At 43.7% G+C, this 14,472-nt stretch overlaps 1 protein-coding gene across 1 annotated transcript in view; it reads right to left on the bottom strand.

Annotated features, from left to right (window-relative positions):
• Positions 1 to 232: 232 nt before the first annotated feature.
• The window catches only part of LOC138077653 (antigen WC1.1), a 51,239-nt gene continuing 36,999 nt past the window's right edge, over positions 233 to 14,472 (bottom strand). Inside the window, exons 11-20 of the mRNA XM_068969760.1 lie at positions 14,216 to 14,308; positions 13,825 to 14,139; positions 12,395 to 12,709; positions 6,142 to 6,183; positions 5,739 to 6,053; positions 5,456 to 5,488; positions 4,771 to 4,908; positions 4,299 to 4,388; positions 3,299 to 3,436; positions 233 to 378 (exon numbers count right to left, since the gene is read on the bottom strand). Coding sequence (XP_068825861.1) covers positions 233 to 378; positions 3,299 to 3,436; positions 4,299 to 4,388; positions 4,771 to 4,908; positions 5,456 to 5,488; positions 5,739 to 6,053; positions 6,142 to 6,183; positions 12,395 to 12,709; positions 13,825 to 14,139; positions 14,216 to 14,308 — 1,625 coding nt within the window. The remainder of the gene's footprint in view (positions 379 to 3,298; positions 3,437 to 4,298; positions 4,389 to 4,770; positions 4,909 to 5,455; positions 5,489 to 5,738; positions 6,054 to 6,141; positions 6,184 to 12,394; positions 12,710 to 13,824; positions 14,140 to 14,215; positions 14,309 to 14,472) is intronic.

The following is a 14,472-nucleotide window of genomic DNA, read 5'->3' as shown; positions in this document are numbered from 1 at the left end:
CAGGTCAGCTCACTCATCTTGCATTTCCTTTGAAGAAGATGGCATTTGAGGGCCAATCCTGTAAAAGGATTTGGCATGGAACTTGCTAAATTAACAGCACAGCGAAAAGTTTATTTATTCAGAATATTTCATTTTGAGCAATTTTCATATGACACAATTACAGGTCAGCACTACTCTACTGAAATACAGGCAATTAAAATATCTCAGGCTTCATCTCCTATTTAATACAGCATCACGAGAAAGTCACTGAGGATGTTCCCAGGGCACTGAGTTCAACATCATCATACCCAGCATCCCCTTTCTTCCCCTGGAGCAGCCAGAGGCTCTCTTCTCCTTCCCCAGGATCAGCAGCCTCTCTGGAGAAGTTCAGACAAGAGCCTGAAATAGAAAAGAGAAGTTTGATTAGAACTGAGACGTGAGGATGGGACAGAACCCCCTGGTGGAAGGAAGTCAAGCAAGTGCTTATGACAAAGCCTCCCTGGGACCCAGGTGTGGGGAGGGAGACTCAAGCTATTTCACATGAGTCCCAGTGAGGATGGATCCCAGCTGTCCTCTCAGATCCAGTTCATGTGGTCTCCCGGGCCTCAGTGCATGTGGAAATCCTGCATCACAGGAGACCTGTGCTCAGGGCTCTGGGAGACCTGCTTCCAGGCAACACAGTACAAAGGAGATGCCCAGAAATGGTAAGAATCATAAAAAGGAATCTAAATGTTCTCCTTTCACAGGTGATAGATGCAAATTCACAATAAGAGGGAGACGGGAAACAGGAAAAATCTGAATTCCTCACTCACAACCCAAGTCTGCTCTTAGCTGACTTGACTCCTGTTTCCAAATGTCCACTAATAGTATCACAGGTGCAGCCACAGATATCTCTTCCCCGGAAACTACACAGGCCCTCAGATGGAGAAATACTCTTTTCTAGACAATGAGTGTTTTCTCGCAGCTACTGAAATATAAGTTTGTTGTGATAACACAGTCAAAGGCTTTGGCATAGTTAATAAAGCAGAAATAGATGTTTCTCTGGAACTCTCTTGCTTTTTCGATGATCCAGCGAATTTTGGCAATTTGATCTCTGGTTTCTTTGCCTGTTCTAAGTCCAGCTTGAACATCTAGAATTTCATGGTTCATGTCCTGTTGAAGCCTGGCTTGGAGAATTTTGAGCATTACTTTGCTAGCATGTGAGACGAGTGCAATCATGCAGTAGTTTGAACATTTTTTGGCATTGCCTTTCTTTGTGATTGGCATGAAAACAGACCTTTTCCAGTCCTGTGGCCACTGCTGACTTGTCCAATTTTGTTGGCATATTGAGTGCAGCACTTTCACAGCATCATCTTTTAGGATTTGAAAGAACTCAACTGGTATTCCATCACCTCCACTAGCTTTGTTCGTTGTGAGGCTTCCTAAGGCCCACTTGACTTCACATTCCAGGATATCTGGCTCTAGGCGAGTCATCACACCTTTGTGATTATCTGTGTCATGAAGACTTTTTTGTATAGTTCTTCTATGTATTCTTGCCACCTCTTCTTAATATCTTCTGCTTCTGTTAGGTCCATAATATTTCTGTCCTTTATTGTACCCATCTTTGCATGAAATATTCCCTTGGTATCTGTAATTTTCTTGACAAGATCTCTAGTCTTTCCCATTCCATTGTTTCCCTCTGTTTCTTTGCATTGATCAGTGAGGAAGGCTTTCTTATCTCTCCTTGCTATTCTTTGGAACTCTGTATTCAAATGAATATATCTTTCCTTTCTCCTTTGGTTTCATGTTTCCTGTTTTCTCAGATATTTGTGAGGCCTCCTCAGACAGCCATTTTGCATTTGTTTTTCTTGGGGATGGTCTTGATCCCTGCCTCCTGTACAATGCTACAAACCTCCATCCATGATTCATTAGGCAGTCTGCCAATCAGACCTAATGCCCTGAAGCTATTTGTCACTTCCACTGTATAATCACAAGGAATTTGATTTAGGTCATACCTGAATGCTCTAGTGGGATTCTCTACTTTCTTCAATTTAAATCTGAATTTTACAAAACAGCTCCCCTTCTTGTTTTTGCTGACTGTATAGAGTGTCTCCATCTTTGGATGCAAAGAATATAATCAATCTGATTTCGGTACTGACCATCTGATCATGTCCACATGTAGAGTCCTCTCTTGTGTTCTTGGAAGAGGATGTTTGTTATTACCAGTGCATTCTCTTGGCAAAACTCTATTAGCCTTTGCCTTGCCTCATTTTATACTCCATGGCCAAATTTGGCTGTTACTCCAGGTATCTATTGACTTCCTACTTTTGCATTCCAGTCCCTTATAATGAAAAGGACATCTTTTTTAGCTGATAGTTCTAAAAGGTCATGTAGGTCTTCATAGAACGGCAACTTCAGCTTCTTCAGCATTACTGATTCGGCGTAGACCTGGATTATTGTGATATTGAATGGTTAGCCTTCATGTGTGTGACAGTGCAAAGATATTATTAAAATGCTTGTTCCACTTTTGAATTTGGTTCATTTCAGTTCAGTTGCTCAGTCATGCCTGACTCTCTGTGACTCCATGGACTGCAACACAACAGGCTTCCCTGTCTATCACCAACTCCCAGAGCTTCCTCAAACTCATATCCATCGAGTCGGTGATGCCATCCAACCATCTCATCCTCTGTCATCTCCTTTTCCTCCTGCCTTCAATCTTTCCCAGCATCAGGGTCTTTTCTAAGGAGTCAGTTCTTCACATCAGTTGGCCAAGGTATTGGAGCTTCTACTTCAGCTCAGTCCTACCAATGACTATTCAAGATTGATTTCCTTTAAATTGACTGGGTTGATCTCCTTGCCATCCAATGGTCTCTGAAGAGTCATCTCCAACACTACAGTTCAAAAGCATCAATTCTTCAGCACTTAGCTTTCTTTTAAATATGCTCAATTAATCAATAAGTTTCTCTTTGGGCCATGACACAATGCTTGCGGGATGTTAGTTCCTTGGCCAGGGTTGAACCTAGGCCCTAGCAGTGAAAGTGCAGAATCCTAACCTCTGGACCACCAGGAAATTCCCTAATCTAAAAATCTTCATGCAAGTATATCACATATAAAGTGATAAGTTTATGTCACATTATGGAGACATAAATGCCAAAAGCAGAGTGATTCCACACTCCTTGCAAGGAGTCTGACAGCATTAAATATGGCATATGGTCAAGATGATGCTACCAAATGTATGAGATTACCTATGTTTTGAATCTCTAGGGAGGCTGGGCATTGAGGAGCACAAATTCACTCTTCCAGATAGAAAGATTGCAGGAGATCAACTGACCCCACTCACCGGTCTGAGAGGACCTCACCCCATCCTCCTTCTCTGGGGGCACTTCCTCCTCGCTCCCCTGAGAGGCAGGGGGAGTTCCAGGCACTGGTGCTTCTTCAGCATCATCATAATTTTCAGCAGGGACATCAGTCCTCTGATCTGGGGGTTCCAAGAGCAGACAAGGGAGTGTATGAAACCACAGTAAGTGGGTTGTTCTGGGGAATACCTAATATACCTTCTGACCCAGAGTTTCTGTGTTTCTCAATAGAGGCACCAGTCACTCCTTGTTTCAAAAGACTTTTTTCTCTAAGACCATGTTTCCTTGTTATGTGTCCATAAGCCAAAACATGATTTTACATATCTTAATATTTTCTGGTGGAAACTACATATCTCAAAGCAACTCTTCCACCCTTGAGCATTGCTAAAGGACTTTGACAAATTGTACTTTACAGATGTTATTTTTAAAAAACATTCTGTGCCTGTGGTGATTCTGGACACAGAGAGACCACCTCCGATGTGCACATCACAGAACAGCCAGCGAAGAAGAACGAACCCCATCTGGACACAAGGGATGCCTCTGGTCCATCAGAGGAAAACCACTCCCCTTACATCTCCTCTGACGGAAACTCTCCTCCCCAAAGCCCAGCCAAGCAGGTCCACCTCTCATTCCTGGAGCAGACCTGTAGTCATTGTTGTCCTCACCATCTCTGGTGTAATACGGCAGTTTAGTCCGTGAGAATCTGACAGGAAGCCTCGTGTGGAGACAAACATCACACAACACACAGAATGACCCACCCCACACCCACGGGACCTGTGTTAAAGCTGAGAAGGGACAGGCCTGGCTTCTGCAGTGCAGATAGAGGCTGGGAGATCACGGGGCTCTGAGAGCCATTCTGCCTCTCTGGAGGAGCCGTCTCTGTTAGCCTGGGGCACACATGGGGTCTGCAGGTGCTGAGAAGATGTGCACAGCCAGGGGGTGGCGACAACCAGAGATCCCAGGAGGGCAGACAGAGACACTCACCTGGGCCGCCCAGACCTTCCTTCTGTGTCAGAAGGTAATCGAGCTCCTCATACACGGCTTCAGCAAGAGCATCTTCATAGCTAGATAAGGCTGAGAGATCACCCAGCAGGTCAGAGAAGCTTCCCCAGATACCCTGATCCAGCCAGCCCACCTTCACCTCCCTGGTGCTCATATGGGGGCTTCCAGGACCTCATCGTCGTCTCCTACCCCGTGTACCATGTCAGCACCTTCTCCCCTCATCTGACCCTGATTACAGCTCAGCGCTTGTCTGGTCTCACAGGAAAGGCAATGACTCATGAGAGTTCACACCCCAGTCCTAAGATCCTCTGTCTACTCAGCCCTTAGAGCTCAGCACGGAGCACATGGAGTCTGCAACCCAGAACAGTACCTGGCCCAGGTTCCCCTCCTCACACCTGCCCCATCTCTTGCCTCCACACACTCTCCCTGGCCCCCAGGTTCCCATGAAGCCCACCTCTGCACTCTGCTCTCCATCTGAGCAGCTGAGTCACCAGAATGATGAGGACCAGGAAGAGAAGGGACCCCAGGATAAAGCAGAGGACCCCAGGCAGGGAGAAGATACCAGGGAGAGAATTTGAGGTTGTTCTTGTCCCTAGGAGAACAGGAAAAAGGGCTAGAAATAGTCTTGGGCACAGAGAAATCTCCTGTGTCAGCATTTTCAGGAGCTCCGGACAATGGCGTCTCAGCCTCAGACAGTGTCAGGGCTCCCCCAGGTCTCGTCCTGAGACAAGTCAACTCCACTCTGGCCAGTGTGGCCCCGAGGCAGAGCTGGGGATTGTCAGGGAGCTGCCCTGCCGAGACAGCCTCTGAGGACCCAGCTCATCCCCTCTCCTTGGGCTTCAGGAGACAGAGCATCAAACAGTCCTGGGATCTACACCTCACTGATGAGGAGCAACACACAGGGGCAAGTGGGAGTTCCTTAGATTCTACAACATGGGAACCAGACTTCCTTGGACCCCGGGCATGAGAACATTTGACCCTGGACATCAAGGCAGGGGATTGCCCCAGTGCGATGCCCTGGCTGCTCCCCAACAGCCACAGCTCCTCAGACTCTTTCCTCTTCTGAGCTGTCAGAGAGCCTGCAGGACAGGTCCCCAGTATTTGAGTATTCCCCCCTGCCCGTGGATGGATCACAGTACCTGCTGTAGTCGTGGGCAATGTTGTCCTTACACCTAAAGAGAAAAACAGTAGTGCGGGGAAGAAGAATTGGCCAGAACGCAGGGCAAACCTTTTCCCTCCTGAGCCTGAAATCACCCCTCAGTCTCCACAACATCAGTGTCCAGTCCTCCCAGTTCCCCGATCCTAGATCAGAGCCCCAGCACCCAGGATATCTGAACACAAACTCCCCCCAACGCCTGGCCCAACCCACTGCCCCCACACTGCCTCAGCTCACCCAGGGTGGACCCCGAGCCCCTCACTCACCAGAGCACCTCACACCAGCATCCTCCTCATGCTTACAGTCGCTCTGCCCCCAGGGCTCCGCAGCACAGTCCCACAGGGAGGACTCCCGGCCCCCGCACCGCACCTCGTCCAGCCAGATGCTCCCATTTCCAGGGCCGAATGTCGCGGCCCGCACGGCTTCCAGGGCCTGGCCACAGCCCAGCTGCTGACACACCACCTCGGCCTCTGCCAGGCTCCAGGAGTCATCGCACACGGTGCCCCAGGAGCCGCTGTGCCAGACCTCCACCCGCCCTGAGCACTCGCTGTCTCCTCCCCTGAGCCGGAGCTTCTCCCTGTCTGAAAAGGCAGCAGCCCCTCCTGTGACTGCCCTGGTGGGAGGAAGGAGCCCCTGGGAGCCACAGGGGAGGGGGCGGGGCTGACGCACCTGTGCAGGGGGCAGCAGCTGGACAGCTCTTGGGTCTTCTTCCTGCACCCAACAGGGAAACAGTGGATCAGGAACAGCTGAGGGTGGTCCTGTCCCCACATAAGATTCTCTAAGGTCCATGGCTCAGTGCAAATGACATATGAAAACACAGGCTCATTATCTCCTGGGCTGAAACATTCACTGCACCTGATCACCAGCTGAAATTACTTTAAATATTTACTTGTTTATCAGTCTTCACACCCCACAGCAAATATAAACACAGACATCTACAAATGTACACACACTCCTCTGAATGAAAGTTCCATTAGAAGAAGGACCTTGTATATCTTATATGTGCCATGTTTCTGCTATTAGGACAGTGCCTGCACATTTTATGCACTCATCCAACAAATATCTATGGAAAACCTTTTCTAAATACTTAGATAGGGGCTTGATAAATATTTACTAAATGAATGAATAGATAAAATTCAGTGAAATAAAATTTATTTTTTTCAAATCATACTAATCAGTGAAATAGTAATCCAAATATAAATTAAAGGTAACAGTATATGATAATAGTTCACATTAAAAATAATCAGTCCAGAAGCACAGAGTCAATTTATATTCAAAATCTCATGTACATAATTTTAATGGAAAATTATTAGATAGATTATAAACTACTCTGACCTATTATTCAGTGTGACAAGTGGGCAAGTGAAGACTACTGTTGTGAAAGGAAACTCTCTTTTCTAAATTTGTTTTTAATTGGGAGATAATTGCTCCACAATGTAGTGTTGGCTATGTGTGTGTGTGTGTGTTAGTTGCTCAGTCATGTCCAACTCTTTGTGACCCTGTGGACTGCAGCCCACCAGGCTCCTCTGTCCATAGGATTTTCCAGACAAACATACTGGAGTGGATTGCTATTCACTTCTCCACTGGATCTTCCCTACCCAGGGATCAAACCCAGGTCTCCCACACTGCAGGCAGTTCTTTGCTGTCTGAGCCACCAGAAAAGCCCGTAGTGTTGGTTAGGAATCTCTTAAAAAGGAAGTATACAGGAAAGACTTAGTAGAATTCTGAGAAGATATATGGACACATATATGTACACACTGAGTAAGCCAGAAATTTTTGCAATACAGAAAAAAAGCCTAGTGAGAAAAATTTGTATTGAGAAGATGCAGAAATAATAAACAAGACTGAAAATATATATGAAAGAATTGAAGCTGACAGAAATAAATATAAATTTTAAAAAACAGAAGGGTAAATAGTATCTGTCATAAAGTATCAACATTTATATATTCTTTGCAGATCATCCTATCAAAACTCCTACCCACTCTATGCAGAGAACCTCTGAGAAAATGATGGCAGGACCTCTGTGAGCAGGTTGCTCATTTCATGATCAAAGACTTTACCAACTTTCAATTCACAGGGTTCTCATATTTTCATGCCTCTTTGGCCTTCAAATGAAAAAGACAAAGAGATGAGCAAAGAGAGGCAAGGAAGGGAGTGATCCTCTGCTTTTGAAGTATCTGATCCCACATTCTCTTAGCTATGGGTTTCAGGCAACATCCAGCATACCATTCAAGGTGTACCTGAATGGAGTGTGTGTGTGTGTATGTGGAGGCGGAGGGAAGGAGAAAGACAAACAGAGAGAGAAATGTTGAAGGAATAAGGTGCTATGGTTTGACTATTTGGCACCCTCGCCAACATTTATTTATTTCATTCAAAAATTTATTGCTGAAATCTCAATTCCCAATGTAACAGTATTTAGTGGTGGAGCCTTCTCAAACTCTTCCAAAAACAGAAGAAAAGAACACTTCCAAATTCACTTTCTGAAGCCAACATTAGTCTGATACCAAAGCCAGATAAGGACACCATGAGAAAAGAAAATTATGGGCTAATAGTCTGATAAATACAGGTGCAAAAATCATCAACAAAATATTAGAAAACTGAAATTCACAATACGCTAAAAAAAATCAAAAACCATAATCAAGTGATGTTTGTTCCAAGGATACAAGGATAGTTCAACATTCACAAATTAATCAATGCGATACACCAAATAAACAAAATGAAGGTAAAAATCATATCCTCAAAGAATGCAGAAAAAGTGTTTGACAAATTCAACATCCACTTACAGTAAAAACTCTTTTACAAAGTAGGTATAGAAGGATTGCATCTCAACATAATTAAGACCATATGAAAAGTACACAGCTACCATCATACATGACTGTAAAAAACTGAAAACTTTTCCTCTGAAATCAGACACAAGACAAAAACATCTATTCTCACCACTTCTATTCAACTTTAGTTTTGGTAGTCCCATCCAGATCCATCAGGCAATAAAAAGAAAATCAAGACATCCAAATCTGGAAGGAAGAGGCAAAATTGACACTATCTGCAGATTTTAAAGTGAAAGTGTAAGTCACTCAGTTGTGTCTGACTCTTTACAACCGCAAGGACTGCAGCCTGCCAGGGTCCTCTGCCCATTGCGATTCTCCAGGCAAGAATACTGGAGTGGGTTGCCATTCCTTCCTCCAGGGGATCTTCCTGACCCAGGGACTGAACCCAGGTCTCTTGCATTGCAGACAGATTCTCTACCATCAGAGTCATGAGGAAAGAAGCCCCCTTACTTGATATTATATGTAGAAAACACTAAAGACTTCACCAAAAATATGAGAACCAATACACTCAGTAAAGTTGTAGAAGAAACATCTGTACACAAAAATCATATGCATTTCTTTACACTAACAACAAACTCCTATAAGAGAAACTGAGAAAACAATTCTATTTACATTTGAATGAAAATGAATAAAATACCTAGGAATAAATTTAACCAAGGAGGTGAAAGATCTGTACACTGAAAACTATAAACACATTGATGAAAGAAACTGAAGATGACTCAAATAAATGGAAAGATATTCTGTGCTCATGGATTGGGAGCCCTAATAATATTAGTATGCCCATACTACCCAAAGCAATCTACAGATTCACTGCAATCCTTACCAAAGTTCCAATGGAAATTTTTGCAGATATAGAAGAAACAATCCTAAAATTTGCATGGAACTACAAAAGACGCTCAATACCAAAGCAATCCTGAGAAAGAATAACAAAGCTAGAGGTATCGTGCTTCTTGATTTCACACTATATTACAGAGCTATATTAATCAAAACAGTATGTCATTGGTATAAAAATGAACACAGAGATCAATGGAACAGAATAGAGAGTCCATAAATAAACCCAAATTTCTATGGTCAATTAATTTTTGACAAAGAAGCCAAGAATACACAGTGGGAAAAGGACAGTTTTTTCAGTAAATGGCATTGGGAAAACAGGACAGACACTTTCAAAAGTGAAACTGAACCACGATCTTACACCCTTCACAAAAATTAACTCAAAATAAATTAAAGACTTGATCACAAGTCCTGAAGCCATAAAATTCCTACAGGAAAACACAGAAAATAAAATCCTTGACACCAGTCTTTATGATGGTTTTTTGGATTTGACACCAAAAGCAAAGGGAACTAGGGTAAAAACAAGCAGTTGTAATGACATAAGGCTAAAAAGCTTCTGCCCAATTAAGGAAACCATCAACAAAGTGAAAAAGCAACCTATGGAAATGAAGGAAATATTTGTATATTATATTTCTTGTAAGAATTATTATCCAAAATACACAAGGAACTCATACAACTCAGTAGCAAAAAAATAATCTGATTTTTTTAAAATGGGCAGAGAACCTGAATAGATTTTTTTTAATTTTTATTTTTACTTTATTTTACTTTACAATACTGTACTGAGCAGATATTTTTTAAAGAATACATACAACTTGTCAATAGGTACAGGAAAACGGGCTCAACACTGTTAGTCATCAGAAAATACAAATCAAAACCACAATGAGATATCACCTCATATCCTCTAGAAAGGCTTTTATCAAAAAGAAAAAATAACAGGAGTTGAGGAGAATGTGAAGAGACTGGAAAGCTTTTGCACAGTTAGAGGGATGTAAGTTGATGCAGCCCCTATGGAAACAGCATTGAGGTGCATCAAAAATTAAAAATAGAACTGCCATACGATTTAGCAATTTCACTTTGAAGTATTTATCTGAAGGAAACAAAAACACTAACTTGAAAACCCAATGATCACTTCATCAACATATGTTCAGTTGCTAGGTTATGTCTGACTCTTTGCAACCCCATGGACTGCAGCATGGCAGGCTCCTCTGTCCTTCACTAACTCCCAAAGTTTCCTCAAATTCATGTCCACTGAACTAGTGATGCTATCTATCTCATCCTCTGTGGTCCCCTTCTTCTTTTGCCTTCAATATTTCCCAGCATCAGGGTCTTTTCCAATGAGTCAGCTCTTCTCAGCAGGTGGCGAAAGTATTGGAGCTTCAGCTTCAGCATCAGTCCTTCCAATGAATATTCAGGGTTGATTTCCTTTAGGATTGATTGGTTTGATCTCCTTGCTGCCCAAAGGACTCTTAATGCAACTGTGGCATCCGAGAACCACAATTCAAAAGAATTAACTCTTTTTAGCTTCTTCTATAACCCGGCTCTCACGTCCAAAGATGACTACTGAAAAAAATATACCTTTGATCATATGGACCTTTGTCAGCAAAGCGATATGTCTTTTTAATACACTGTCTAGGTTTGTCATAGAGGAGCAAGCCTCTTTTAATCTCATGGCTGCAGTCACCGTCAGCAGTGATTTGGGAGTCCAAGAAAAGAAAATCTGTCACTGTTTCCACTTTCTCCCCTATTATTTGCCACGAAGTGCTGATGATCTTGGTTTTTAGAATGTTGAGCTGTAAGTCAGCTTTTTCACTCTCCTCTTTCGTCCTCAATGAGAGGCTCTTTAGTTCTTCTTCACTAACTGCCATTAGAGTGGTAGCATCTGTGTATCTGAGGTTGTTGATATTTCTCACAGCAATCTTGATTCCAGCTTGTAATTCATCCAGCCTGGCATTTCCTATGATGTTCTCTGCATATAAGTTAAATAAACAGCGTGACAATATACAGCCTTGACAAACTCTTTTCCCAATATAGAACCAGTCGGTTGTTTCATGTCCAGCTCCAACTGCTGCTTTTTGATCTGCATACAGGTTTCTCAGGAGGCAGGTAAGGTGCTCTGGTATTCTCATCTCTTTAAGAATTTTTCACAGTTCATTGTGATCCACATGGTCAAAGGCTTTATGTAGTCAATGGAGCAGATGTTTTTCTGGAATTCTCTGGCTTACTCTATGATCCAACAAGTGTTGGCAATTTGATCTCTGGTTTCTCTGCCTTTTCTAAACCCAGATTGTACATTTCAGAAGTTCTCAGTTCACTTACTGCTGAAGCCTAACTTTAAAGACTTTGAGCATAACCTTGCTAGCATGTGAAATGAGCACAATTGTGAGGCAGTTTGACCATTCATTGGCATTGCCCTTCCTTGAGACTGAAATGAAAACAGACCTTCTCCATTCCTGTGGCCACTGATGAATCTTTCAAATGTGCTGACGTATTGACTGCAGCATTTTAACAGTATTACCTTTTAGTATTTTATAGCAATATATATGAGTCAATGTAAGTCTTCACTGATGAATGGATAAAGAAAATGTAATATAGACTTATATCCACCCATAAAAAAGCAGAAAATCTTGCCAGTTTTAACAACATGGATGGACCTCGAGGGCATTATGTCAAGTGAAACAAATCAGACAGAGAAAGAAAAATAGCATGCAATCTCATTTATATGTGTAATATTAAAACAAAAAGCAAGTTCAGAGATGCTACGTAGTTGGTGGCCGCCAGAGGTGGGGGATTTGGTGCAGCAAAGGTAATCAAAAGGTATAAATTTGAATGATAAAATTAATAGGTGAAGAGATATAACATACAGCATGGTGACTATAGTGAATACTGTATTGTCTATTTGAAAGATGGCAAGAAAATACATCTTAAAGATTCTCATCATCTAAGAAAAATATTTAACTATATATATATGGATCCATATATATGGATCCATATAGAGAGATATAACTAGACTTACTGTAGTGATCATTATCAATACACATAAACATATAAGCATTATGTTGTACACAGCAAAAAATATACTGTTGTATCAGTTATATCATTTAAAAATTTTAAAAAAGAAAGTTTGGAACATGTAGATTAAATTAGCTCCATCCAAACTTCATTTTATGAACTCAACTTAAACCATCACTTAGATTTTAAAATATCAAATCTCACTAATAACATCCTACAGAGTTGGGAAAGACACAGAAACAGACATAAGTCACCTGCACATGAGATGTAGGCTTCCTCCTTTGGAGAGCATGAACTGTATTTCCACGGGCCTGAAGGACACTGCCAGAGAGAGGTATCAGTTTTCCGACACTGAATTAAATCTACCCACTGGGGTCTAGAACCTTCCCTGAGACCAACAGAGATGTTGAGACTTCCACTGTCCCCACAGCCAAGCTGACTGCAGATGATGGACACGGTGACATCATCCATGAGGTTGCGGCAGACACTGCCCCAGGTCCCGTTGTAGAAAACTTCCAGCCACCCAGCACACTGCTGGTCCTCACTGACCATCCTGAGGGCCAGGAACTCTGAGATCAAAAGGAGGAGACAGGACACAGTGAGCACCCCACTCAGTGCTCTGGGTCTTCCTCTCTCCCCCAAATGTGAACATTCATCTGTGACCAGGTTGAGGAAGCAAATCCATTAGATGACCAGAGTGAAACTTGTCTCCTCTTCACCTGACTTTGTCCATTTGTGTCTGTCTTTCTAAATATTTCTACCACCATGATGTGGTGGATATGAACCGAGAGGAAGACCAACCTGGACACCTGCAGGGAGAGGGAGCTGACACCTGCTTCCTGACAAAACATCTAAGAGAGGGTATGAAAGGGATGTGATGTGGACAGTGTGGAGGCAGATAGAATAATGGACCCACAGATGTCTACATGGAAGCTGTGTCTGTGTTTCCTTATCTGGCAAAAGAGACTTTACATATGTGATTAAGGTATGGTCCTAAGGATGGTAAGAGTAATCTGAAATGTGGGCGGATTAACCACCTGAGCACAATCTAATCACATTCTTAGACTCACTGTCCTTTAAATTGGAACCTTTTCCTCATTCTGGTTAGAGGGAGATGTGAATATGGATAATGTCAGAGAGGAGGAGCATTGCTGGTCTGATGATGAACAGAAGGGGGTTATGAGTGAAGGAAGGCAGGCAGCTTCTAGAAGCTTGAAAAGACAGGAAACAGATTCTTTCCCAGAGGATCAGAAGTGACGTGGCCCTGCTGAAACTTTTATCACAGTCCAGTGAGATCCCTACTGGACATCTAAGCTAGAGAAGTGTAAGGAAATAAATATGTTGTTCTAAACCACTAACAATGTAGAAATTTGTTATAGAACAAACAAAAACTAGCAGAGAGGCTTTAAGACTTCTCTACTCTATGTACCAGAAGGCTGAGCCCTGATTTCAAGAAAAACTGTGAGAAAAGGCTCTGCCAGGAAACACTGCTGAGAAGAAAGGACCAGAATCTCAGCTGCTGCAGGAGGCAGTGAAAGCACTTCGTCTTCCCCTCTGCTGGAAAGACAGGCTCCACAGGAGGAAGCCTCCTCTGGTCCTTTCAGCATCTCTCCCTCAGGGCTCAGACCCCCGTCCTCCAGGGCCCCACCCCTCCTCCAGCCTGTGGACAGTGTGGAGTGCTGACCTGAGCAGATGACCCCCGCGTCCTCCTTGTGTCTGCAGTCGTGCTGCCCCCAGCCCCGGGAAGGGCATCTCCACACCTGGGACTCATTTCCAGCACAGTTCAGGTCGTCCAGCCAGATGGGCCCTGATCCCGCCCCGAAGTGAGCAGACCCCGTGGCATTGAGGGCTTCTCCACAGCCCAGCTGCCTGCACACCACGCGGGCATCGTCCAGGTCCCAGCCGTCATCACAGATGGTGCCCCAGGAGCCCTGGTCAAGGATCTCCACTCTCCCGGCGCAGGGACCGCCCCCGTCCACCAGGCGGAGCTGCCTGCTGTCTGAGGAGAGAGAAATGGGACAATGGGGCCGTGACCTGGGGAATGAGAAGGGTCTTCTGTTCCGTGGGACCCTCACCTGAGCAGTAGGGGGCGCTCTCCTCAGAGGCCGCAGAGCCTGCTGGTTCAGACAGCGAGTCGTTGCACTGGGGCAGCACCTGGGTCTGGTTTCCTGAAGAAACAGCGATGATTAGAAGGTTGGGAGGGTTAAAGAACAGGAAAGTCAGTTAAATTAAGTAATTTTTAGGAGGGGAGGGAAGTTTGGGGGAAAATGGATCCATGTATATGTATGGCCGAGTCCCTGGCTGTTCAGCTGAAACTATAACAACATTGTTA

The sequence above is a fragment of the Capricornis sumatraensis genome, chromosome 4 (genome assembly GCF_032405125.1).
Source record: "Capricornis sumatraensis isolate serow.1 chromosome 4, serow.2, whole genome shotgun sequence".
NCBI classification, from domain to species: domain Eukaryota; kingdom Metazoa; phylum Chordata; class Mammalia; order Artiodactyla; family Bovidae; genus Capricornis; species Capricornis sumatraensis.
This window is presented reverse-complemented; position numbering and strand designations above follow the sequence as displayed.